The 27,513-nt window shown below is 49.1% G+C and overlaps 2 protein-coding genes across 2 annotated transcripts in view; both read left to right on the forward strand.

The window, feature by feature from the left end:
- The first annotated feature begins 3,491 nt into the window (after positions 1–3,491).
- On the forward strand, positions 3,492–6,364 carry LOC144738335 (uncharacterized). The gene is made up of 2 exons (XM_078621379.1): positions 3,492–3,577; positions 4,566–6,364. The coding sequence occupies exon 2, from the start codon at positions 4,594–4,596 to the stop codon at positions 5,587–5,589; it is 996 nt and encodes a 331-aa protein (XP_078477505.1). The 5' UTR covers positions 3,492–3,577; positions 4,566–4,593; the 3' UTR covers positions 5,590–6,364.
- Positions 6,365–21,478: 15,114 nt separating this feature from the next.
- LOC144738298 (uncharacterized) overlaps positions 21,479–27,513 on the forward strand; it is a 39,717-nt gene continuing 33,682 nt past the window's right edge. The window contains exon 1 of the mRNA XM_078621304.1: positions 21,479–22,325. Coding sequence (XP_078477430.1) covers positions 21,486–22,325 — 840 coding nt within the window. The 5' untranslated portion in view covers positions 21,479–21,485. The remainder of the gene's footprint in view (positions 22,326–27,513) is intronic.

Genomic DNA, 27,513 nt, shown 5'->3' on the forward strand with positions numbered 1-27,513 from the left:
TGCTAGCATCGTGCCCTAGATGTGCGCAGCGCAAACCACCAGCGAAGGAGTCGAACCCGCCCCTGCAATCTATCAGGGTTTCCCGGGTGAACGAACTCGTCGCGCTGGACATTCTAGGACCGTTCCCCGCCACCCCTAGGGGAAATAGGTATTTGCTAACCGGGGTTGAATATTTCACGCGCTGGCCTATGGCCTGGCCCCTGGCCAACCAGTCGGCGGCAGCCATCGTGGAGGCCTTTGTCCAGGGATACGTCCTTGACAAAGGTGCTCCCGAGAGGCTGCTGACTGACCAGGGTAAAAATTTTTCAAGCAAATTGCTCAAACAGGTCTGTGACATCCTTGGCACTAAAAAGATTCGCACCTCTCCATATCACCCACAAACCGACGGGATGGTCGAGCGGTTGCATCGTACCATCACGTCGATGCTGTCGCAGCACGTTTCTGACTCACAGACGGATTGGGATTTGAAAATTCAGGGGGTCCTGTCAGCATACCGGTTGGCCCCCCATACTGCGACGGGATTTTCCCCCTTTTTCCTTATGTACGGCCGCGAGCCGGAGCCACCTGTTCAGGCCCAACTGCAGATCCCGGCGCCGCACGGAGAGACTCAATTGGCCGAACACGTTAAATTCAACCTGGAAAAATTAACGGAGGCTCGGGATGCTGCCATGCAAAATTCTGCCAGGCGGCAGAGGGCTAATGAGCGCCTCAGAATGGGTCGCGCGCATGTAATACAGTGGAAGCCGGGGGACAGGGCGTGGTTGCACTGTCCCCAGGTACCGCTCGCGTCCTCCTCTAAACTGCTGCGACCGTGGCGGGGTCCCGTCGAGGTGGTTGAGGTCCTGAGACCTCAGTGCGTGCGCATTCAATGGGGGAGGCGCCGGTGGTTTGTACACCCTGCCAGGCTAAAACCCTTCGTTGCGGTGCGAGATCCCACTACACACGCGCGTGGCCAAGCATGTGGGGGGGCGTCCGACTCAGAGGGGTCTTCTCCGTTGCTCCCGCCTAACGTGCTGCCGGCTGTCCCACCCCCAGGCGCACCGGGAGTGACGGGCTCACGCCCGACGACCCCCGCAGGGGATGCTGAGGGTCTTGCGACGTCGGCAACAGACTCGCTCTGTGACGAACACCTGCCGGCCAACGACCTGCCGGCCGACGACCTGCCGGCCGCGCCTGTCCCGTGTGACGGGCCGGCGGCGAGAACGCGCGCAAAAATGCGCAGACTCTTGTGAAAAAAAAAGAGAGAAGAAAAAAAAAATTTTTTTTTTGGGTCTTTTGTGCTTTCTCTTCCGGTGTACATTCGCATGTTGTGCTCACGGTGTGGGGCGTCCGTGCTGTGTTCCCGGCACGTGCCGCGCTGCGTTGTACGATTATTGTGTTGTGTGTGTTGTGTGTGTTGTGTGTGTTGTGTGTGTTGTGCGTCGTCTGTGGGGGGGCTGGAGGGGGACTCCAGGTAAAGATACACGTGTATATACGCTCGTCCTACGGTTTTCGTATTTATTCGCGGGGGGGGGTTCGTCGGATTATTTTTTTTTCTTTCTTCCTGGTGTTATGCTCGTTGCGTTATTGTTCAAAAAAAAAAAAAATGAGGCACACGCTGGGGTATCGAGGGCTGAATAAACTTTTATTGTCGATGTTGCAGCCGGGACGGCTGCGAGCTGTACAGGGGGGGGGTGATGTAGGGGTCTTACGGAGGGAATATGTGTCGAGCTGATATGTATGGGATCCAACGGGAAACTAGCACAGTGGGCGGGGCTACGTCAGTGCACGGGCAGGTGCCCTCTACGACGTCCGCGCTTCGGACGTTACGATCCCCCGGGGCTCCACCCCTCAGGTATAAAAGGGAAATGTATCGGGGGGCTAGGGAGAGTTTGGTTAGCTAAGAAGAGAAGACGGAAGACGTCCCAGATAGAGCCCTGGTCTCCCCCTGCTACGCCGTCCTTGTCAGGACCGCGCAGGCTCGAGTCAGTGGCGTGGTGCCAGAGCCAGAGCCAGGGTTGGTCTGGACTCTGAGTACCGGGCCCGACTGACCAGTGTCGGGCCAAGATAGCCTCCCCTAGTCCACGAGAGGAGGACTCTGAGGCAGGCTAGGTTTAGCCTAGAGGTGTGTCCTCAGATAGACGGGTGAGGGGGCCGATACCCCCTCAGTGTGTATGTCACAACGTGTGGTGTTAAATAAACAAGTGTGCCTCCAACTCCGGTGTGAACGAGTCATAAGAGTACTACATGTGTATTAGACCTCCCCTCCTCCTCTCTGCCCATTGTGTTGGCGGGTGCAGTGGCTGGTCGCTTGCGCACAATCGCTCCATTGTGTTGGCGTGTGCAGTAATTGGCCGCTTGCGCACAAGCGCTTCCACGTCCATCGCCCACCCTTGTGGCCTCGCCCCCCCTCCCTCCCGATACGTTCCTTTCATTGGCTACCATAGTCTGATGAGCTCCCCCCTCCCTCTCCCTCCCCCCTCAACTCGCTTTTAAGGGATTACATCTTGAATCATTGCCTCACTTGATACAGCTAATCTGACTGTGACGGTCCCGCCTGATGACGGAGACTTGTGTTGCCTCCGAAACGTCGTGATTTTTGTTTTTATTTTATTTTACTTTCTACGTGACTTTACCGAAAAAACCTAAGAAGATGATTCCTTGCAGTCACGAAAGCTTCAAATCTAGAAAAAATGCAAATCAATTCATACCATTTTTGACATGCGTTTTTCTGGATTTTTTGTTGTTGTTATTCTGTCTCTCACTGTTCAAATAAACCTACCATTAAAATTATAGACTAATCGTTTCTTTGTCAGTGGGCAAACGTACAAAATCAGCAGGGGATCAAATACTTTTTTCCCTCACTGTATGTGTGTGTCTCTCTCTGTGTGTCTCTGTGTCATCTCTCTCTGTGTGTCTATGTGTGTGTCTCTCTCTCTCTCTCTGTGTCTTTGTGTCATCTCTCTGTGCTTATGTGTCTGTCTATGTGTCTCCGTGTCTGTGTTTTGTCTCTCTCTCAAATTGAGCAATCTTTGGAAGAACGTTATCAACCAGGTGGGGTGTTGACTGTTATGTTAGCTGACTCTCTGTGTTGTATTGCATTACATTTCTAAGATTACTAGGTTTTTTTTCTCTTTCATTTGTACCTGATGATGATTGCTTGTGTTGCAATCGAAACGTCGTATGCTATTTGCACACAGCGTTGGTTTTAGGTGCTTTTTGTGGAATATTTTGCTGTTTTCCCTGGATTTTCATGTTTGCACAGTCACATAGTCACTTTAAGATGTTTTCTCGTTCATGTTTTTGTTTTTTGCGGTTGCATCCGATTCAAGAGCCGAATGGCTCACGGGGCTATACCAAATAAATGAAACTGAAACTATTATGTAATTTATTTATTTATTCTACGTGACTTTACCGAAAGAACCAAAGAGTATCTTGCTTAAGTTTTAATTTCTCTTCACCTGGCTCGCTACTTTGTAACTTTGTTTTAGTTGAAATAGTCACACTTTTTTTTTCATTTTTTACCAGGCCACGCCCGCTTGAGCTGCTGTACCGCTCTTGTTTTCAGAAGCGACCTGCCCACAACAACAACAACAAGGTGAGGCTTGTCAACAGCGTGGCGGTGTTCACTCTGGATGCGTGGCGGTGTTCACTCTGGACGCGTGGCGGTGTTCACTCTGGACACGTGGCGTTGTTCACTCTCTGCATGTGGAGTGGGGACAACCGGGGGATCCGGAGGGAAATCCACGCGACCACGGGAAGAGAGAAAGACACACAAACTAAATATACAGCAGGCGTCATGGTTGTGATGAATCCACGACTTCCTGTATGCCAGGAGAGGTAGTTAACATCTCTCCACGGGGAGCAAGAGAGACACGCAGCCTCGGCGATGTTGATTAATCCTCATTGAATTACTTTGTGGAGTCAGGAAGCATTAATAGTGAGTGGATGAAGGTGGCTAGGCATGGGTCTAGACATACCTCTTAACCATGCCAGTGTGTGACAGTGTAAAGTTTGTGTTTGCAGTTAAGTCTATTAACTCTATTGAACACCGAGGTTATGCTGTATCACAACAATAGTTTGTTTTTGTTTTCCTCTGGAACTTTATAAGAATGGAAACAGTCAAGAAGTTAACACAGCACACACATGCAGCTGAAGTCAGATCTGTTCATTCCAGCGTGCAAGGACATCGTGAGCCTGGCTGGCTTCACACCTCTAAGTTGCGATTGAACATTAATTTATGCATTTTTGCATAACACAAATAGTATTATTTTCAACACCTTTTGCTATGTCAGCTAAATTTAGCTTTCATAAATATTCCTTTTGTAGCTAGACAGCCTAAAATTGTGTGCTCGGAGTTTTGGGTTAACATTCATTTTGAAGATACGAGGGCTTCCAGGCATGTTTATGACCATTCACCCTCTCATTGTGTGCCAGAACAGCCCCTGTGATGAATTTGGGAAACTTTTTCACTATATCATGAATATATGAATAAGTGTCGACTTATAAGTCATGTGTTACTATGTAAATATGCATTCCTCTGTGCATCGATACTGACGTGGATATAACTTTTTTTCTGACTGCAGCTGTCGCTTCCTCTGCAGAATTGGTCTGATGGAGCAAAGGCACTCGGCGCGGCTCGGTGCAAAAAGGCATCAACGCGACCGGTGTGCATTCAGCACGGATCATCCTGGACATTTGACAAGGCACCAGAGAACTCACACAGGAGAGAAACCCTTCAAGTGCAGTGTGTGTGGGAAGGCGTTTGCACAGTTATCTAATCTTGTAATACACCAGAGAACACACACGGGAGAGAAACCCTTCAGGTGCAGTGTGTGTGGGAAGGCGTTTTTAATTTCATCTCATCTTGTAGCACATCAGAGAACACACACGGGAGAGAAACCCTTCAGATGCACTCTGTGCGGGAAGGCGTTTGCACTTAAACATACTCTTGAAGTACACCAGAGAACACACACGGGAGAGAAACCCTTCAAGTGCAGTGTGTGTGGGAAGGCGTTTTTATTTTCATCTCATCTTGAAATACACCAGAAAACACACACGGGAGAGAAACCCTTCAGGTGCACTCTGTGCAGGACGGCATTTGCACGTAAAGAATATCTTCAAGTACACCAGAGAACACACACGGGAGAGAAACCCTTTAAGTGCAGTGTGTGTGGGAAGGCGTTTGCACAGTCATCAAATCTTCAAAGACACCAGAGAACACACAAGCATCAGAAGATCCACAAGGAGTGGAGTCTGAAATCAGCTTGCGAAAGTCAAAGTGCCGCAATGAGCCCACCCCTCATCAAACAAGAATCGGAAGACAATTCCAGCTTGGACGCTTTTAAAGGTATCGAGGTGAAACGTGAAGAAGTGATGGTGAAGAGTGAAGAAGTGATGATGAAATGCGAAGAAGTGAAGGTAAAATGTGAAGATGAAGATTCAACTCCAAAATCGGACCTTCACATCGATGGAGGCAACGTGAAGCAGGAGGAGAATTCTTACTGTGAAGCAGAGCGAGGCAACTCCCAGCAGTTTGTGGAAGTGGAGGTGTGGGTGGACTTCCTCCGAGACAATACAAAGTCAAATGGAGACCCGGTAGATGTGTAAGCCAGTGACGATGTCGCTCCAATAGACGCACCTTTGTGACAGGCTTTTTACGACAAGAATGAAGTTGAACACTCAATTCCTAGGTTCAACCTGCAGAGTAAGAGCGGCCAGTCTGTGTGGACCTGTGTGTTGGGTAGATCTCTAACCAGGAGCGAGAGCCAATAAGCTCCCAAGCATTCGCTATGTTATCAATTGCATTTATATGGTGCTTGCTTAATCGCCTCGGCAACTCGGAGTTCTATACATATACAAACACAGACATAATTTCAACCGTGATGATGGGTACAAACTTAGTAATCATTGGAAAGATGTTATCAACCACGCAAAAAAGACTTAATTACACATTTTTGGACCATCTTATCTGACAGGCACTATTTTACTTTACTTTACCGAGTGTTAACATCCCCAGTGTTTAACAGTACTCTCTTCATTGTTCAGCCAGCACTGGTATAAACATGGGCATTTTCGTTCTTTTCTATCATGTGTATCAACAGGTGCTTGTACACACACATGTCCACGTACACTTGCACCCCACACTCTCTTTTGGCCTCCCCTCCCCCTCTCTGTCCAATGCGTTGGCGTGTGCAGCAGTAGTTGCTTGCGCACAACCACGTCCACGCTGCCGACTCTCGTGTACCACGTCGTGCATTATTTTGGCCTCGCCCCCCCTCCCCCTCCCGATGCGTTCTATGTGGCACGTCGTGCCGTCTTTCAGCCCCGCCCCCCTCCCTCCCGATACATTCCATTCATTGGCTACCACATTCTGATGAGCTCCCCCCTTTTCCTCCCCCCTCAACTTGCTTTTAAGGGATTACATCTTGAATCATTGCCTCACTTGATGCAGCAAATCTGGCTGTGACGGTCCCACCTGATGACGGAGACTTGTGTTGCCTCCGAAACGTCGTGATTTTTATTTTATTTTACTTTCATTAATTTTAATGTTTTGCCTACGTGACTTTACTAAAAAAAACCTAAGAATATGAATCCTTGCAGTCACGAAAGCTTCAAATCTAGAATGAGTTCTATTTCGTTTCTCGTCTCAAATACTCGAAGAGCATTCCCAGGTAGCAGCTGCCCCTGTGTGGCACAAGGTGGTGGCCGTGCACCAGCCTGCATGTGGACAAGAGCCTGTCAGTAGGGGGCGATGGTTGATGTGGCATCTCAGTTGTGGAGTTTGTAGATAATGTTTTAAGAATTTGCTACATTTTGACCCAGATGCCAGCATGCAATGGCCGACTCGTTTTAAATGGTGCATTAGTACGTTGTACATACACTGTTAAGCAGACGGTGCGTATTTTTTTAATTAGCTTTGTTAATAGGATGTAACCTAATGCAGTATATTTCAGTAATTAAATTTTGTTAATATGCCTGTCAATAATTTAGAATGAATACTTGTCTGATTGGGTTCGTACATGTAACCTTTTGTCTATAAGGGTCAAACATTGAATAAGTGATGTTAGGACAAAGTGTGTGTTTTGCAAGTAACCTGTACAGATCACTCAGGTGAGACTCATTGTTCTTGTGATACAGGTCAAAGGGTACTTTTGTGTTTTCAGGAAGCATCTCCCTCTGGAGCAACTCATTGTCTTTGAAATAGGGAGCACACTCGGATCATTCATCAGTTACAAGGCATACCACTCAAAAGTTACACGTAGAGGAGATACATTCTCAACAACACGAATTATAATTTTGTATTACGTGTTGACGTAGATTTTGTCGAATTAGGACGAGAAATGGTCCTTTCCGATTAACGTCTGGATGTTGACAACCATGGGTTGAAGCAAGCCTGACCGCCTGCGGTGCCCCTCACAACCATTTACGGCCTTGAGCCAGGAAAGTCACGAAAAAAATTCACACGAACGACACATCCACGCAAGCACCCGATGCTCCGTTTAGAAGTTTTAAAATGAAACAACTTTGAATTGTATTGTTTTTAATTAGATAATTGTATTTCTTCATTAAAGCTTATGTCATTTTACATCTGGAAGACTTCATTGAAAGCAACATTTCGTGTGAAATTTCTGTTAAGCAGACGGTGCGTATTTTTTTAATTAGCTTCTTGATAATAGGATGTAACCTAATGCAGTATATTTCAGTGCAGTAATTAAATTGTGTTAATATGCCTGTCAATAATTTAGAATGAATACTTGTCTGATTGGGTTCGTACATGTAACCTTTTGTCTATAAGGGTCAAACATTGAATAAGTGATGTTAGGACAAAGTGTGTGTTTTGCAAGTAACCTGTACAGATCACTCAGGTGAGACTCATTGTTCTTGTGATACAGGTCAAAGGGTACTTTTGTGTTTTCAGGAAGCATCTCCCTCTGGAGCAACTCATTGTCTTTGAAATAGGGAGCACACTCGGATCATTCATCAGTTACAAGGCATACCACTCAAAAGTTACACGTAGAGGAGATACATTCTCAACAACACGAATTATAATTTTGTATTACGTGTTGACGTAGATTTTGTCGAATTAGGACGAGAAATGGTCCTTGCCGATTAACGTCTGGATGTTGACAACCATGGGTTGAAGCAAGCCTGACCGCCTGCGGTGCCCCTCACAACCATTTACGGCCTTGAGCCAGGAAAGTCACGAAAAAAATTCACACGAACGACACATCCACGCAAGCACCCGATGCTCCGTTTAGAAGTTTTAAAATGAAACAACTTTGAATTGTATTATTTTTGAATTAGATAATTGTATTTCTTCATTAAAGCTTATGTCATTTTACATCTGGAAGACTTCATTGAAAGCAACATTTCGTGTGAAATTTCTCTAGTCGTGAGGTAAATGGCCTTACCGGGGTTCGGTTCGATGCGGACTTTCACCTGGTTGGGATCGCGGGGTGGAGATAAGGCAACACAGAGCTGGCCGTGCCAGAAGACCGCCGTGTGCAGATCGATTCCAACGCGATCGAACGTCTGTCCCTACTCCTCCGTCGTTCATGTAGGGGGCGAGTAGGTTTGCAGCGCCTCCTGCATGAAAACGAAGGAAAGTGCAGGGTTCATCACGGATGAAGTTGTGTGCTCATATAAGAGTACTCGCGGGAAGTACCCGGCGTGAAATTTCCCACCTTGTATCGTAATATATAGGATACTAAGGCTAAGCACACCCGAGGATTGCACTTTTGTTGAGAAATGAAGTTGCAAATATTTGTCCATTATTGGCCAAAAACGGCATAGGTTAGTATGCCGATTTTCTATATTGGGACGTGCACATTTAATCATAAAATGTTCCACTTTTAATCTAATACATAGCATACTAAGGGTAAATACAATTGATGAATGAACTTTTTTTTGAAAAAGAAAGCTATGAAAATTTTGCTTATTTTGGTTAAAACCGGCATAAGAATGCCGATTTTATTTTTGGGACGTGAAAATTTAATCGTGAAATTTCCCACTTTTAAAGTAATATAGAGCACTAGCAGAAGTACCCGGCGTTGCCCGGGTGAAAAATATATTTCTTAATAACCTTACATATATACACACCCTCACCACTCACCCTCACCATTCACCCTCACCACTCTCCCTCACCACTCTCCCTCACCACTCATCCTCACCAATCACACCCTCACCAATCACCACTCACCCTCAACACTCACCCTCACCACTCACCCTCATCATTCACCCTCACCACTCTCCCTCACCACTCATCCTCACCAATCACACCCTCACCACTCTCCCTCACCACTCTCCCTCACCACTCATCCTCACCAATCACACCCTCACCAATCACCACTCACCCTCAACACTCACCCTCACCACTCACCACTCACCCTCACCATTCACCCTCACCACTCTCCCTCACCACTCTCCCTCACCACTCATCCTCACCAATCACACCCTCACCAATCACCACTCACCACTCACCCTCAACACTCACCCTCACCACTCACCACTCACCCTCACCATTCACCCTCACCACTCTCCCTCACCACTCTCCCTCACCACTCATCCTCACCAATCACACCCTCACCAATCACCACTCACCACTCACCCTCAACACTCACCCTCACCACTCACCCTCACCATTCACCCTCACCACTCTCCCTCACCACTCTCCCTCACCACTCATCCTCACCAATCACACCCTCACCAATCACCACTCACCCTCAACACTCACCCTCACCACTCACCCTCACCACTCACCCTCACTACTCAACCTCCCCTCACCACTCACTAATCACCACTCACAATCGCCACTCACAACCGCCACTCACCCTCACCACTCACCCTCACTACTCATCCTTACCAATCACACCCTCACCATTATATTTTTGCCCCAGTCAACGCCGGATATTTCCCATTCGTAGCAGTTTATATCAACTCTATAACCAACTTATATTAAATAGGAAGCGCGATCCTAAAGTAATTTACAACCTTCGATTAGTCCTTTGTGCGATTCAAAGAATCGATTCCTGGCATGTTGGGGGTTTACATTTTGAATGATAGAGTTTCATTTTCATTGGTATGTTATGTTGTAATGTTTTCAGGAGTTTTTAATTACATTTTTGCCCCGGTCAACGCCGGATATTTCCCGTTCGTAGCAGTTTATATCGACTTTAACCAACTTATAGTAAACGGGAATCGTCCGAATCTAAAGGAATCTACAACCTTCGATTCCTTTGCGCGATTCAGAGAATCGATTCTTGGCGCGTCGGGTTTAAAAGTAATTACACAGTTGTATTTTCATTGGTATGTAATGTTTTAAAGTTTTCAGAAGATTTTAAATGTATTTTCCCCCCGGGCAACGCCGGGTATATCGAGTTTATACCACAAAGTCGTCGCTTGACACGGGTGGGGTGTCGAGGCCTAGTACCGTGCAGAGCCTCCGGCCTCGCCTAGATTGCCTACCCAGCTGAGGCTGGGTACTGGGGCTGTTACCCCCCCCCCCCCCGCGCTACAATAATACTGTCTAATCGCTATAATTTTATTATCTACCGACCCTATAATGGTAATTGCACACATTGGGGTGGGGGGGGGAGTGAGGAGGACGTGAAACTTTGATGAATTTACCTCAGAGTCGCGTGTTAATGCGTGCGCATATTTTTAACGGGAATTCAAAATGGCGTCCACCCCGCAGCGAAGGCGTCGCTGGCCGTTGCCAGGGGCAACCGCCGTGGGCCGCGCCGGTCGGCCAATGGGCCAATCGCAGCGCTAGGAAAACCAAACGGACCAATCGTGTCTCGCAAATCCCTCACATTTCGTCCAATGAAACTGCGTATGGTCCGGCGACACACAGACAGACAGACACACAGACAGACAGACAGATTTGCGCTAGGCCACTCCAAGACCTTAATGTGCTTCTTCTTGAGCCACTCCTTTGTTGCCTTGGCCGTGTGTTTTGGGTCATTGTCATGCTGGAATACCCATCCACGACCTATTTTCAATGCCCTGGCTGAGGGAAGGAGGTTCCCACCCAAGATTTGACAGTACATGGCCCCGTCCATCGTTCCTTTGATGCGGTGAAGTTGTCCTGTCCCTTTAGCAGAAAAACACCCCCAAAGCATAATGTTTCCACCTCCATGTTTGACGGTGGGGATGGTGTTCTTGGGGCCATAGGTAGCATTCCTCTTCCAAACACAGCGAGTTGAGTTGATGCCAAAGAGCTCCATTTTGGTCTCATCTGACCACAACACTTTCACCCAGTTGTCCTCTGAATCATTCAGATGTTCATTGGCAAACTTCACATGGACATGTAAATGTGCTTTCTTGAGCAGGGGGACCTTGCGGGCGCTGCAGAATTTCAGTCCTTCACGGCGTAGTGTGTTACCAACTGTTTTCTTGGTGACTATAGTCTCAGCTGCCTTGAGATCATTGACAAAATCCTCCCGTGTAGTTCTGGGCTGATTCCTCACCGTTCTCATTATCATTGCAACTCCACGAGGTGAGATCTTGCATGGAGCCCCAGGCCGAGTGAGATTGACAGTTCTTTTGTGTTTCTTCCATTTGCGAATAATCGCACCAACTGTTGTCACCTTATCGCCAAGCTGCTTGGCGATGGTCTTGTAGCCCATTCCAGCCTTGTGTAGGTCTACAATCTTGTCCCTGACATCCTTGGAGAGCTCTTTGGTCTTGGCCATGGTGGAGAGTTTGGAATATGATTGATTGATTGCTTCTGTGAACAAGTGTCTTTTATACAGGTAACAAGCTGATATTAGGAGCACTCCCTTTAAGAGTGTGCTCCTAATCTCAGCTCGTTACCTGTGTAGTGGTGATACGCGCTGGGTGTATATGTCGTGTGCCAGCGCGTATGTACGGGTGTGTGTGTGGTGACGCGCGCTGACGGGGAGGAGCAGGCGTCAGTGCGCGGGTGGGGGTAGTGCTGCTGATTGGCTGTGTGCCGGTGACGCGCCCAGAGGGAGTGATCGGGTAGCAGCGCGGTGTGATTGGTCGGGGAGTGGAAACACGCGCTGAGCGGAACCGGATCGTAGGGATAGCGCGTGTGGATTGGGTAACTGAGGAGCGGTGCCGACGTTGAGGTCCGCATCCGCTCCGTCTCCCGGGAAGAAGGGGTATATAAGGTGATGCACAGAGGAGCAGGGGGCAGAAGTGGAACCATCTAAGAATGAAGACGAAGGTGCAGAGATAGAGCCAGTAGAGGAGAGTAATGGAGAGTAGAGGAGAGTAATGGAGAGTAATGTGTAGTGTGTAGCCAGCGAGATAGAACGGTCTACACGAGCTGAGTAATGTATAGTGTGTAGCCAGCGAGATAGAACGGTCTACACGAGCTGAGTAATGTATAGTGTGTAGCCAGCGAGAGAGAGCGGTCTACACGAGCTGAGTAATGTATAGTGTGTAGCCAGCGAGAGAGAACGGTCTACACGAGCTGAGTGATGTATAGTGTGTAGCCAGCGAGAGAGAACGGTCTGCACGAGCCGAGTATGCATACGGTGTAGCCAGCGAGAGAGGAAGGTCTACACGAGCCGAGTATGCATACGGTGTAGCCAGCGAGAGAGATGCAAAGTCTACACGAGGCGAGTGGAGAGTGTAGCAGAGGCGCAGAGTCTACACGAGGCGAGAGAGGAGTGTAGCCGAGGCGCGGAGTCTACACGAGGCACAGAGAGCCGGCAGCACAGAATCCAGAGTCAAGAGAAGCGCATTGTGAAGAAGAGAGGCCACGCGTTGTATTGTTACAAGTCAAGATTTAATAAAAGAAGTGTGTTCCCGTCAAGGAGTTTCCTGCCGTCATTTTCCAATACTTCATCTGGCGTCAGAAGTGAAACGGGCTTCCAAGCATGGAGACAAGGAAGACCCGTAGGACCCACGGGATTGACCGCGAGGAAAACCTGGACGACTCGGGGCCGCTGGTGGCGGGGGGCGAGGAGGAAGACTTGCCCACGCTACAGGATCCGTCGACGGCGCCGGCCGAGCGACCGGGGACCGAGGCCGTGCTTCGTGAGGCGCACTCCCGACTGGCGGAGCTGCTGCTCGCCGCCGCGTCCATCTTGGCGGAGATCAGCTCGTCGGGAGGAGCGGGGACGGTGGGGGACATTTTACAAGGTCGCCCCGCAGATTCCCGCCAAAACGAATGGGGGATTCCCGCCATTGCGCCTGGGCCTACTTTTGGCGGGAACGGCGAGCGCCACGTGGTGGTGGGTTCCCAAGCGCGCGCATCGACGTCATCAGCGCGCGAGGGGGTCCGCCATTTTACGTCTGCCGCTGGAGCCGCCATCTTACACACCGACGGAGAGGCGGAGAGGAACCACGAGGCGGATGACTTCATTTTTCAGCAGCGTCTGCCCACGTTGTCAGCCTTCAAGGCGGAAGGCGGAGACTGGGGCAAATTTCAGCGAAGGTTTTTGGCGCATCAAGAGATGTCAGCGTGGTCCGATGCTACGGCGCTGCGGGCGTTGCCTGCCCTGCTGGACGACGACGCGCTCGCGGCCTTCAGGTCTGCACGGAAGTCGGACCGCTCCACGCTGAAGGATGCGCTGGGTTTGTTGGCCAGGGTCTACGGACCTCCCTCGGCGTGCCGCCATCATTTCTACGCAAGACGGAAAGCGGCCACGGAGACCGCGCTGGCCTATCGCACGGCGTTGCTGGCTCTTGCTGATGCTGCGTTCCCTCGGATGGACGAGGAGGGCCAAGACGCGATGGTTTTGGAGCAGCTGCTTAAGTTGGCGCAGGACCTGGGGGTCCCTATCAACACAGCTGACGAGATTGATATTTCTTCTTTGAGAGTCGCCACGAGTATTCAAGCGCACGAGGCCCTACAACGGAAACAAGGAGTTGGTTGCAACGCTGCTGTCGTCGCAGCTCCGGGTTCGGTGGTCACCGAACCCCAAGTCGTCAGCCCACGAGAGGAGGCGTTCGCCACGGGACGACCAGGGGACTGGAGGCCGGGGGCTCGGTCGCCTCTGCGATCGGGCCGAAAGTCGGAGCATCCAAGATCTACTCCGACCCTCGTCACGTGCTATAACTGCGGCCTCCGGGGCCACGTGGCGTCCGGGTGCCGCGCTCCGCGTCAGCGCGCCATGGGTGCTCGGCTGGACGACGACCGAGATCCCAAGTCATCTCTACAATCCCCGGCAAGTCGCGGCACCTCACACGCTCGGCCTGTTTATTCGGCACACATGGGACGCCGCGTTGCGGCGGAGGAGGGCCGGTTAAGGTTCGGGGATTCGGTTCGGCGAGGGGGGTTCGGCCGGGACCAGGGAGACATCGAATGGGCGGAATTGGGGCATAGAATTGTGGCTGCTTCGGCGGGTTCGTCCGTTGTTACGGGATCTATTGATGGGGTCGAGATTAGGGTGTTAGTGGACACGGGGGCATCGGCAACTATTATATCGGACCTCATTTATGATATTCTCCCAGTCCAATGTCGTCCGCTGCTTCCAGTGGATGTGCCATTTTACGCCGCTAATGGGGGATCGTTGGGCATTATCGGTCAGATTAGGGCGTCCATTTGCATTGGAAATATCAAATTGTCGGGACCCGTTTTCGTTTCGTCTTCTTTGGCGGTTCCGTGTCTTTTGGGCACTGATTTTTTGGCTAAAATGCCCATTAAAATTCTTATCGATCAACGATGCATTGAACTGCCATCGGGTCGCCGGATTGCATTTTTGACGAGCCCTACTGACATTCGGACGGCGTGCGCTACGATACAAGCGGTGGCGACACAGACCGTGCATGTGCCCCCGGGTTCACAGATGTTGATTCCCCTCCGGTTGCGGAAACCATGGGTGAGGGAGGCTTCGGAACAAAGTATGCTTTTGGGTCCTTCTAACAAGGCTGTCGGGGGTCTTGATTTATCGGTGGCTCACACTTTGGTGCGGGCTGACAGGGATCCGTTTGTGATGGTTTTGAACGCGGGGTCGCGGCCGGCTGTCATTCCACAGGGCACCGTGCTGGCTCACGCGGCGCGGGTCCCTGTGGATGATGGGTTGGTTGCGCAGGTGGGCTCGAGCCCCGCGCGGAACGTTGAGCCAGGGGAAGACCTTGAGTGGGTCCATTCGCTATGCGCCGCCTCGGACGATTTGTCGGCGGCGCAGTTGGGTGCGCTGCGCGAGTTGCTCATAGAATTCTCTGATGTGTTCAGTAAACATGAGTATGACATTGGGTGCACAGATTTGTTGCACCACCACATTGAAACGGGCGATGCGGCGCCGGTCAAGCTAAATCCCTTCCGACTGAGTCCCGTGGAGAAGGAACATGTTCAGTCGGCTGTTAACGAAATGCTAGAAGCCGATATTATTTCGCCCTCCTCTAGCCCGTGGGGAGCGCCTATTGTGCTGGTTAAGAAGCAGGACGGGTCCCTGCGATTCTGCGTTGATTTCCATCGCCTGAATAAGATCTCTGTGGCTGACGCGTATCCGCTCCCCAGGATGGATGAGTCCCTCGATGCATTGTCTGGTGCGCGATATTTTTCGACTCTTGATTTGTTATCGGGGTTTTGGCAGTTGCCGCTCGACGAAGAGTCGAAACCTAAGACAGCATTTCGGACTCCAGGGGGGCTGTTCCAGTTTAACCGGTTACCCAGGGGACTTCACTCCTCTCCAGCGACGTTTCAGCGACTTATGGAGTTGGTTTTGTCGGGCTTGCAGTGGGATACATGCTTGATTTATATGGACGATGTCATTGTTTTCAGTAAAACGTTTGAAGAACACCTCCAGCGATTGAGAGGGGTGTTCTTGCGAATGCGATCGGCTAAGCTGAAATTTAAACCGGCCAAATGTCACCTCCTTCGGAAGTCGGTTAGATACTTGGGTCACATTGTCGATTCTTCGGGGATCTCCACCGATCCCGCGAAGACGGATTGTGTCGGTTCGTGGCCGACACCTACGTCCGTTTCCGACGTGCGTAGTTTCATCGGGTTTGCTTCTTATTATCGGCGGTTCGTTGAGCACTTCGCCACTATTGCAAAACCCTTGCACGCTCTAACGGCGAAGGGAGTGAAGTTCAAATGGGGACCGGAGGAGGAGGCCGCGTTTCGCTCCCTCCGGGACGCCTTGGTGGGTGCCCCACCCTTGTGTTATCCCGATTTTGCCAGTCCCTTTTTGCTGGACACGGATGCTAGCAACACGGGCATTGGGGGGGTGCTATCCCAAGTCGTTGGGGGTGTCGAAAGAGTTGTCGCCTACGGTAGTAGGGTGTTGTCTCCGGCGGAGCAGCGCTACTGTGTCACCCGTCGCGAGCTGCTTGCCATTGTTTTTTTTGTGCAGCAGTTTAGGCCATATCTTTATGGCCGTCACTTTACAGTCCGAACGGACCACGCGGCGCTACAGTATTCATTGAGGGTCGCCCAGCCCTCGGGCCAGTTGTCGCGTTGGTTGGAAGTCCTCCAGGACTATCAGTTTACGACTACGTACCGTAAGGGGTTGCGACACACGAATGCCGATTGCTTGTCGCGGTTGTTGCCTTGTGATGAATGCGCGTGTTTGTCGGGATCGGCGCGCTGTAAACCGACGCTTGCGGGGGAGATGGGGGCACTGGCTGCGACAGCGGGCGCACCGATCAGGGATGATTCCACTGCCTCTCAGGGTCGGGACTCGCTGCTCTCGCTGTCGCTCAGCGAATGGGGCCGCCTCCAGATGGCGGACAGCTCGCTGCTAGCATTGCGCCGCAAGGTTGGGGGTCCCGAGGGGGACCAGGAGCGTACCGGCTCCTATGTACTTGAGCAGGGAGTGTTATTGAAATGGGACAGTTTGTCCCGGCGGAACGCACTCGTGGTGCCTTCCGCTGTGAGGGGGAGGGTTGTCTTGGCGGCACACGAACGCCTCTTGCACTTGGGAGTTAACAAGACGCTTGCCCTGCTTCAGCGTGACTATTACTGGCCGGGAATGGGAAGTGATGTGGTGCATATTCTGAAGGGGTGCGTTGAGTGCGCCAGGCGTAAACCACCGGCCGTGGCAGCTAATCCACCGCTGCAATCTATTCAGGTCTCGCGTACCAACGAGCTCGTTGCACTCGATATTTTGGGGCCCTTCCCAGTCACGCCGAGAGGGAATAAATATTTGTTAGTGGGGGTCGAATACTTTACCCGATGGCCTATGGCGTGGCCTCTCGCTAACCAGTCGGCAGCGGCTGTGACGGATGCCTTCGTCCAGGGCTATGTCCTGGACAAGGGGGCTCCCGAACGCCTGCTGACCGACCAAGGTAAAAATTTTTCGAGTAAATTGTTGCAAGAGGTGTGCGATCTGTTGGGTACCAAGAAGGTGCGTACCTCCCCGTACCACCCGCAGACTGACGGGATGGTGGAGAGACTCCACAAAACCTTGACTTCCATGCTGTGCCAGCAGGTGTGCGAGGCACATGTAGATTGGGACCTGCAGGTCCCGGGAGTCCTTGCCGCGTATAGAATGGCCCCCCATGCAGCTACGGGGTTTTCCCCATTCTATTTGATGTACGGTCGGGAAGCTGACCCGCCAATAGAAACGCAACTTGGCCTGTCCGCTCCACGAACTAATTCTAATTTGGCAGAACATATTAAGTTTAATATTCATAAGCTGACAGAGGCGAGGGAGGCCGCACGGCTTAATTCGCGGGCTCGCCAAATTGCTAATGAACGGTTGCGGGCACGGAAGGTGTCCATGCACGAATGGAAACCAGGTGACAGGGCCTGGCTGCATTGCCCTCAGGCACCCTTGGCTACGTCGCCTAAATTGTTGAGACCGTGGAGGGGACCCGTGGAGGTCGTGCGCGTTGCACGGCCCCAGTGCGTTCAGATAAAGTGGGGAAAGCGCCGTTGGTACGTTCACCCCTCCCGACTGAAACCGTTCTCGCCTCCATATGGCCTCCCCGTGTGTCGTGATGGCCGGGCGTGTGACGTGACCGGCGACCCAGAGGGGGAAATGTCTCTGCCTGATCCACACGTATTTTCGCCTGATCTGCTCCCAGGTGTCTCGGAACTGACAGCTGCCGATCACCGGCGGCCGGATCTCCGCGGCGGGGCCGGCCCCTTCAGGCCCGTTCCGCGCCGTCTGGAGCAACCGGAACCGCCGGACGGTCGTCAGTGTCCCGCCCCATATGATGGACCAGCCAGACGGACTCGCGCCAGGTCGTGCTACTTTGCATGACCTGCCTCGTGAGGAGTCGGGGCAGTTGGAGCGCCTCGTCACTGCGTGTAGTCGCAGGGACGTGGGGCGCGTTCGTTTCGAATTTGCTCGTATCGTGTTATTGTTGACTTTTCGTGTTCATTGTCAATCTGTACATAGTTATTCTTGTCGTTGTTGTTGTTGTGTTATGTTACGGGGCACACTCGGGGGGTTACGGGGTTTTTTTTTGTTGGTTGTCGTTTTATCATCGCGGTTGGTTGTTGTTAGCAGCCGGGCCGGCTGCGAGCTATGTGGGAGGGGGTGATGTAGTGGTGATACGCGCTGGGTGTATATGTCGTGTGCCAGCGCGTATGTACGGGTGTGTGTGTGGTGACGCGCGCTGACGGGGAGGAGCAGGCGTCAGTGCGCGGGTGGGGGTAGTGCTGCTGATTGGCTGTGTGCCGGTGACGCGCCCAGAGGGAGTGATCGGGTAGCAGCGCGGTGTGATTGGTCGGGGAGTGGAAACACGCGCTGAGCGGAACCGGATCGTAGGGATAGCGCGTGTGGATTGGGTAACTGAGGAGCGGTGCCGACGTTGAGGTCCGCATCCGCTCCGTCTCCCGGGAAGAAGGGGTATATAAGGTGATGCACAGAGGAGCAGGGGGCAGAAGTGGAACCATCTAAGAATGAAGACGAAGGTGCAGAGATAGAGCCAGTAGAGGAGAGTAATGGAGAGTAGAGGAGAGTAATGGAGAGTAATGTGTAGTGTGTAGCCAGCGAGATAGAACGGTCTACACGAGCTGAGTAATGTATAGTGTGTAGCCAGCGAGATAGAACGGTCTACACGAGCTGAGTAATGTATAGTGTGTAGCCAGCGAGATAGAACGGTCTACACGAGCTGAGTAATGTATAGTGTGTAGCCAGCGAGAGAGAGCGGTCTACACGAGCTGAGTAATGTATAGTGTGTAGCCAGCGAGAGAGAACGGTCTACACGAGCTGAGTGATGTATAGTGTGTAGCCAGCGAGAGAGAACGGTCTGCACGAGCCGAGTATGCATACGGTGTAGCCAGCGAGAGAGGAAGGTCTACACGAGCCGAGTATGCATACGGTGTAGCCAGCGAGAGAGGAAGGTCTACACGAGCCGAGTATGCATACGGTGTAGCCAGCGAGAGAGATGCAAAGTCTACACGAGGCGAGTGGAGAGTGTAGCAGAGGCGCAGAGTCTACACGAGGCGAGAGAGGAGTGTAGCCGAGGCGCGGAGTCTACACGAGGCACAGAGAGCCGGCAGCACAGAATCCAGAGTCAAGAGAAGCGCATTGTGAAGAAGAGAGGCCACGCGTTGTATTGTTACAAGTCAAGATTTAATAAAAGAAGTGTGTTCCCGTCAAGGAGTTTCCTGCCGTCATTTTCCAATACTTCACCTGTATACAAAACACCTGGGAGCCAGAAATCATTCTGATTGAGAGGGGGTCAAATACTTATTTCCCTCAATAAAATGCAAATCAATTTATACCATTTTTGACATGCGTTTTTCTGGATTTTTTGTTGTTGTTATTCTGTCTCTCACTGTTCAAATAAACCTACCATTAAAATTATAGACTGATCATTTCTTTGTCAGTGGGCAAACGTACAAAATCAGCAGGGGATCAAATACTTTTTTCCATCACTGTATGTGTGTCTCTCTCTGTGTGTCTCTGTGTCATCTCTCTCTGTGTGTCTATGTGTGTGTCTCTCTCTCTCTCTGTGTCTTTGTGTCATCTCTCTGTGCTTATGTGTCTGTCTATGTGTCTCCGTGTCTGTGTTTTCTCTCTCTCTCAAATTGAGCAATCTTTGGAAGAACGTTATCAACCAGGTGGGGTGTTGACTGTTATGTTAGCTGACTCTCTGTGTTGTATTGCATTACATTTCTAAGTTTACTAGGTTTTTTTTCTCTTTCATTTGTACCTGATGATGATTGCTTGTGTTGCAATCGAAACGTCGTATGCTATTTGCACACAGCGTTGGTTTTAGGTGCTTTTTGTGGAATATTTTGCTGTTTTCCCCTGGATTTTCATGTTTGCACAGTCACATAGTCACTTTAAGATGTTTTCTCGTTCATGTTTTTGTTTTTTGCGGTTGCATCCGATTCAAGAGCCGAATGGCTCACGGGGCTATACCAAATAAATGAAACTGAAACTATTATGTAATTTATTTATTTATTCTACGTGACTTTACCGAAAGAACCAAAGAGTATCTTGCTTAAGTTTTCATTTCTCTTCACCTGGCTCGCTACTTTGTAACTTTGTTTTAGTTGAAATATTCACACTTTTTTTTTCATTTTTTACCAGGCCACGCCCGCTTGAGCTGCTGTACCGCTCTTGTTTTCAGAAGCGACCTGCCCACAACAACAACAACAACAAGGTGAGGCTTGTCAACAGCGTGGCGGTGTTCACTCTGGACGCGTGGCGGTGTTCACTCTGGACGCGTGGCGGTGTTCACTCTGGACACGTGGCGTTGTTCACTCTCTGCATGTGGAGTGGGGACAACCGGGGGATCCGGAGGGAAATCCACGCGACCACGGGGAGAGAGAAAGACACACAAACTAAATATACAGCAGGCGTCATTTGTTGGGATGAATCCACGACTTCCTGTATGCCAGGAGAGGTAGTTAACATCTCTCCACGGGGAGCAAGAGAGACACGCAGCCTCGGCGATGTTGATTAATCCTCATTGAATTACTTTGTGGAGTCAGGAAGCATTAATAGTGAGTGGATGAAGGTGGCTAGGCATGGGTCTAGACATACCTCTTAACCATGCCAGTGTGTGACAGTGTAAAGTTTGTGTTTGCAGTTAAGTCTATTAACTCTATTGAACACCGAGGTTATGCTGTATCACAACAATAGTTTGTTTTAGTTTTCCTCTGGAACTTTATAAGAATGGAAACAGTCAAGAAGTTAACACAGCACACACATGCAGCTGAAGTCAGATCTGTTCATTCCAGCGTTCAAGGACATCGTGAGCCTGGCTGGCTTCACACCTCTAAGTTGCGATTGAACATTAATTTATGCATTTTTGCATAACACAAATAGTATTATTTTCAACACCTTTTGCTATGTCAGCTAAATTTAGCTTTCATAAATATTCCTTTTGTAGCTAGACAGCCAAAATTGTGTGCTCGGAGTTTTGGGTTAACATTCATTTTGAAGATACGAGGGCTTCCAGGCATGTTTATGACCATTCACCCTCTCATTGTGTGCCAGAACAGCCCCTGTGATGAATTTGGGAAACTTTTTCACTATATCATGAATATATGAATAAGTGTCGACTTATAAGTCATGTGTTACTGTGTAAATATGCATTCCTCTGTGCATCGATACTGACGTGGATATAACTTTTTTTCTGACTGCAGCTGTCGCTTCCTCTGCAGAATTGGTCTGATGGAGCAAAGGCACTCGGCGCGGCTTGGTGCAAAAAGGCATCAATGCGACCGGTGTGCATTCAGCACGGATCATCCTGGACATTTGACAAGGCACCAGAGAACTCACACAGGAGAGAAACCCTTCAAGTGCAGTGTGTGTGGGAAGGCGTTTGCACAGTTATCTAATCTTGTAATACACCAGAGAACACACACGGGAGAGAAACCCTTCAGGTGCAGTGTGTGTGGGAAGGCGTTTTTAATTTCATCTCATCTTGTAGCACACCAGAGAACACACACGGGAGAGAAACCCTTCAGATGCACTCTGTGCGGGAAGGCGTTTGCACTTAAACATACTCTTGAAGTACACCAGAGAACACACACGGGAGAGAAACCCTTCAAGTGCAGTGTGTGTGGGAAGGCGTTTTTATTTTCATCTCATCTTGAAATACACCAGAGAACACACACGGGAGAGAAACCCTTCAGGTGCACTCTGTGCGGGACGGCATTTGCACGTAAAAAATATCTTCAAGTACACCAGAGAACACACACGGAAGAGAAACCCTTTAAGTGCAGGGTGTGTGGGAAGGCGTTTGCACAGTCATCTACTCTTCTAACACACCAGAGAACACACACGGGAGAGAATCCCTTCAAGTGCAGTGTGTGTGGGAAGGCATTTGCACAGTCATCAAATCTTCAAAGACACCAGAGAACACACAAGCATCAGAAGATCCACAAGGAGTGGAGTCTGAAATCAGCTTGCGAAAGTCAAAGTGCCGCAATGAGCCCATCCCTCATCAAACAAGAATCGGAAGACAATTCCAGCTTGGACGCTTTTAAAGGTATCGAGGTGAAACGTGAAGAAGTGATGGTGAAGAGTGAAGAAGTGATGGTGAAATGCGAAGAAGTGAAGGTAAAATGTGAAGATGAATATTCAACTCCAAAATCGGACCTTCACATCGATGGAGGCAACGTGAAGCAGGAGGAGAATTCTGACAGTGAGGCAGAGCGAGGCAACTCCCAGCAGTTTGTGGAAGTGGAGGTGTGGGTGGACTTCCTCCGAGACAATACAAAGTCAAATGGAGACCCGGTAGATGTGTAAGCCAGTACCGATGTCGCTCCAATAGACGCACCTTTGTGACAGGCTTTTTACGACAAGAATGAAGTTGAACACTCAATTCCTAGGTTCAACCTGCAGAGTAAGAGCGGCCAGTCTGTGTGGACCTGTGTGTTGGGTAGATCTCTAACCAGGAGCGAGAGCCAATAAGCTCCCAAGCATTCGCTATGTTATCAATTGCATTTATATGGTGCTTGCTTAATCGCCTCGGCAACTCGGAGTTCTATACATATACAAACACAGACATAATTTCAACGGTGATGATGGGTACAAACTTAGTAATCATTGGAAAGATGTTATCAACCATGCAAAAAAGACTTAATTACATATTTTTGGACCATCTTATATGACAGGCACTATTTTACTTTACTTTACCGAGTGTTAACATCCCCAGTGTTTAACAGTACTCTCTTCATTGTTCAGCCAGCACTGGTACAAACATGGGCATTTTCGTTCTTTTCTATCATGTGTATCAACAGGTGCTTGTACACACACATGTCCATGTACACTTGCACCCTACACTCTCTTTTGGCCTCCCCTCCCCCTCTCTGTCCAATGCGTTGGCGTGTGCAGCAGTAGTTGCTTGCGCACAACCACGTCCACGCTGCCGACTCTCGTGTACCACGTCGTACATTCTTTTGGCCTCGTCCCCCCTCCCCCTCCCGATGCGTTCTACGTGGCACGTCGTGCCGTCTTTCAGCCCCGCCCCCCTCCCTCCCGATACGTTCCATTCATTGGCTACCACATTCTGATGAGCTCCCCCCCCCCTCTCCTCCCACCTCAACTTGCTTTTAAGGGATTACATCTTGAATCATTGCCTCACTTGATGCAGCAAATCTGGCTGTGACTTTCCCACCTGATGACGGAGACTTGTGTTGCCTCCGAAACGTCGTGATTTTTATTTTATTTTACTTTCATTAATTTTAATGTTTTACCTACGTGACTTTACCGAAAAAACCTAAGAATATGAATCCTTGCAGTCAGAAAGCTTCAAATCTAGAATGAGTTCTAGATAGTTTCTCGTCTCAAACTCTCGAAGAGCATCCCCAGGTAGCAGCTGCCCCTATGTGTCACAAGGTGGTGGCCGTGCACCAGCCTGCATGTGGACAAGAGCCTGTCAGTAGGGGGCGATGGTTGATGTGGCATCTCAGTTGTGGAGTTTGTAGATAATGTTTTTAGAATTTGCTACATTTTGACCCAGATGCCAGCATGCAATGGCCGACTCGTTTTGAATGGTGCATTAGTACGTTGTACATACACTGTTAAGCAGACGGTGCGTATTTTTTTAATTAGCTTCTTGTTAATAGGATGTAACCTAATGCAGTATATTTCAGTGCAGTAATTAAATTGTGTTAATATGCCTGTCAATAATTTAGAATGAATACTTGTCTGATTGGGTTCGTACATGTAACCTTTTGTCTATAAGGGTCAAACATTGAATAAGTGATGTTAGGACAAAGTGTGTGTTTTGCAAGTAACCTGTACAGATCACTCAGGTGAGACTCATTGTTCTTGTGATACAGGTCAAAGGGTACTTTTGTGTTTTCAGGAAGCATCTCCCTCTGGAGCAACTCATTGTCTTTGAAATAGGGAGCACACTCGGATCATTCATCAGTTACAAGGCATACCACTCAAAAGTTACACGTAGAGGAGATACATTCTCAACAACACGAATTATAATTTTGTATTACGTGTTGACGTAGATTTTGTCGAATTAGGACGAGAAATGGTCCTTGCCGATTAACGTCTGGATGTTGACAACCATGGGTTGAAGCAAGCCTGACCGCCTGCGGTGCCCCTCACAACCATTTACGGCCTTGAGCCAGGAAAGTCACGAAAAAAATTCACACGAACGACACATCCACGCAAGCACCCGATGCTCCGTTTAGAAGTTTTAAAATGAAACAACTTTGAATTGTATTGTTTTTAATTAGATAATTGTATTTCTTCATTAAAGCTTATGTCATTTTACATCTGGAAGACTTCATTGAAAGCAACATTTCGTGTGAAATTTCTCTAGTCGTGAGGTAAATGGCCTTACCGGGGTTCGGTTCGATGCAGACTTTCACCTGGTTGGGATCGCGGGTTGGAGATAAGGCGACACAGAGCTGGCCGTGCCAGAAGACCGCCGTGTGCAGATCGATTCCAACGCGATCGAACGTCTGTCCCTACTCCTCCGTCGTTCATGTAGGGGGCGAGTAGGTTTGCAGCGCCTCCTGCATGAAAACGAAGGAAAGTGCAGGGTTCATCACGGATGAAGTTGTGTGCTCATATAAGAATACTCGCGGGAAGTACCCGGCGTGAAATTTCCCACCTTGTATCGTAATATATAGGATACTAAGGCTAAGCACACCCGAGGATTGCACTTTTGTTGAAAAATGAAGTTGCAAATATTTGTCCATTATTGGCCAAAAACGGCATAGGTTAGTATGCCGATTTTCTATATTGGGACGTGCACATTTAATCATAAAATGTTCCACTTTTAATCTAATACATAGCATACTAAGGGTAAATACAATTGATGAATTAACTTTTTTTTGAAAAAGAAAGCTATGAAAATTTTGCTTATTTTGGTTAAAACCGGCATAAGTATGCCGATTTTATTTTTGGGACGTGAAAATTTAATCGTGAAATTTCCCACTTTTAAAGTAATATAGAGCACTAGCAGAAGTACCCGGCGTTGCCCGGGTGAAAAATATATTTCTTAATAACTTTACATATATACACACCCTCACCACTCACCACTCACCCTCACCATTCACCCTCACCACTCTCCCTCACCACTCTCCCTCACCACTCATCCTCACCAATCACACCCTCACCAATCACCACTCACCCTCAACACTCACCCTCACCACTCACCACTCGCCCTCACCATTCACCCTCACCACTCTCCCTCACCACTCTCCCTCACCACTCATCCTCACCAATCACACCCTCACCAATCACCACTCACCACTCACCCTCAACACTCACCCTCACCACTCACCCTCACCATTCACCCTCACCACTCTCCCTCATCACTCTCCCTCACCACTCATCCTCACCAATCACACCCTCACCAATCACCACTCACCACTCACCCTCAACACTCACCCTCACCACTCACCCTCACCACTCAACCTCCCCTCACCACTCACTAATCACCACTCACAATCGCCACTCACAACCGCCACTCACCCTCACCACTCACCCTCACCACTCACCCTCACTACTCATCCTCACCAATCACACCCTCACCATTATATTTTTGCCCCAGTCAACGCCGGATATTTCCCATTCGTAGCAGTTCATATCAACTCTATAACCAACTTATATTAAATAGGAAGCGCGATCCTAAAGTAATTTACAACCTTCGATTAGTCCTTTGTGCGATTCAAAGAATCGATTCCTGGCATGTTGGGGGTTTACATTTTGAATGATAGAGTTTCATTTTCATTGGTATGTTATGTTGTAATGTTTTCAGGAGTTTTTAATTACATTTTTGCCCCGGTCAACGCCGGATATTTCCCGTTCGTAGCAGTTTATATCGACTTTAACCAACTTATAGTAAACGGGAATCGTCCGAATCTAAAGGAATCTACAACATTCGATTCCTTTGCGCGATTCAGAGAATCGATTCTTGGCGCGTCGGGTTTAAAAGTAATTACACAGTTGTATTTTCATTGGTATGTAATGTTTTAAAGTTTTCAGAAGATTTTAAATGTATTTTCCCCCCGGGCAACGCCGGGTATATCGAGTTTATACCACAAAGACGTCGCTTGACACGGGTGGGGTGTCGAGGCCTAGTACCGTGCAGAGCCTCCGGCCTCGCCTAGATTGCCTACCCAGCTGAGGCTGGGTACTGGGGCCGTTACCCCCCCCCCCCCCCCGCGCTACAATAATACTGTCTAATCGCTATAATTTTATTATCTACCGACCCTATAATAGTAATTGCACACATTGGGGTGGGGGGGGAGTGAGGAGGACGTGAAACTTTGATGAATTTACCTCAGAGTCGCGTGTTAATGCGTGCGCATATTTTTAACGGGAATTCAAAATGGCGTGCACCCCGCAGCGAAGGCGTCGCTGGCCGTTGCCAGGGGCAACCGCCGTGGGCCGCGCCGGTCGTCCAACGGGCCAATCGCAGCGCTAGGAAAACCAAACGGACCAATCGTGTCTCGCAAATCCCTCACATTTCGTCCAATGAAACTGCGTATGGTCCGGCGACACAGACAGACACACACACAGACAGACAGATTCGCGATTTTATATATATATAGATACGAATGCTTAACAAAATGGAGGAATTCACTTTTTCTTGGAAAATCTAGCTATGAAAATTTAGAAAATGTTGGCCAAGAACGGCATTGGTAAAGTATGCCGATTTGATGTTTTTACTTCAAATTTCATGGTGAAATTTCTCACTTTTAATGTAATATATAGACTACTCAGGCTAAACGCAACCGAGGAATGCACTTTTTGTTAAAAAATACAGCTGTAAAAATTCGTTCAATTTTAGCCAAAAACGGCAGAGGTTCGTATGGCGATTTCCTGTTTGGGATGTGAACATTTCATCGTGAAATGTTCCACTTTTAATCTAACACATGGCATACTAAGGGTAAATACAATAGAGGAATTAACTTTCGTCCTAAAATAAAGCTGTGAACGTTGGGCTTATTGAGCCTAAAAACGGCACAGTATGCCGATGATCTTTTTTATATACGAAAATTTCATGCATGACATTTCCCACTTTTTAACGTAATATATGGGCTACTCAGGCGAAACACAACCAAGGAATGCACTTTTCGTTGCAAAAAAAAGCTAAAAAATGTTTTAATCGATTTTGCCAAAAAACGGCCTAGGTTAGTATGGCGATTATCTTTTCATGGACGTGAAAATGTCATCGTGAAATGTCGCCAGCGGTGTGCTGGAGAGCCAAACCACAACATCT

This window comes from Lampetra planeri, chromosome 81, assembly GCF_965212315.1.
Source record: "Lampetra planeri chromosome 81, kcLamPlan1.2.h2, whole genome shotgun sequence".
NCBI classification, from domain to species: Eukaryota; Metazoa; Chordata; class Hyperoartia; order Petromyzontiformes; family Petromyzontidae; genus Lampetra; species Lampetra planeri.

Bases quoted from the DNA above. Each gene is read 5' to 3' on its own strand.
- LOC144738335 (XM_078621379.1), top strand. From the start codon at position 4,594: ATGGAGCAAAGGCACTCGGCGCGGCTCGGTGCAAAAAGGCATCAACGC.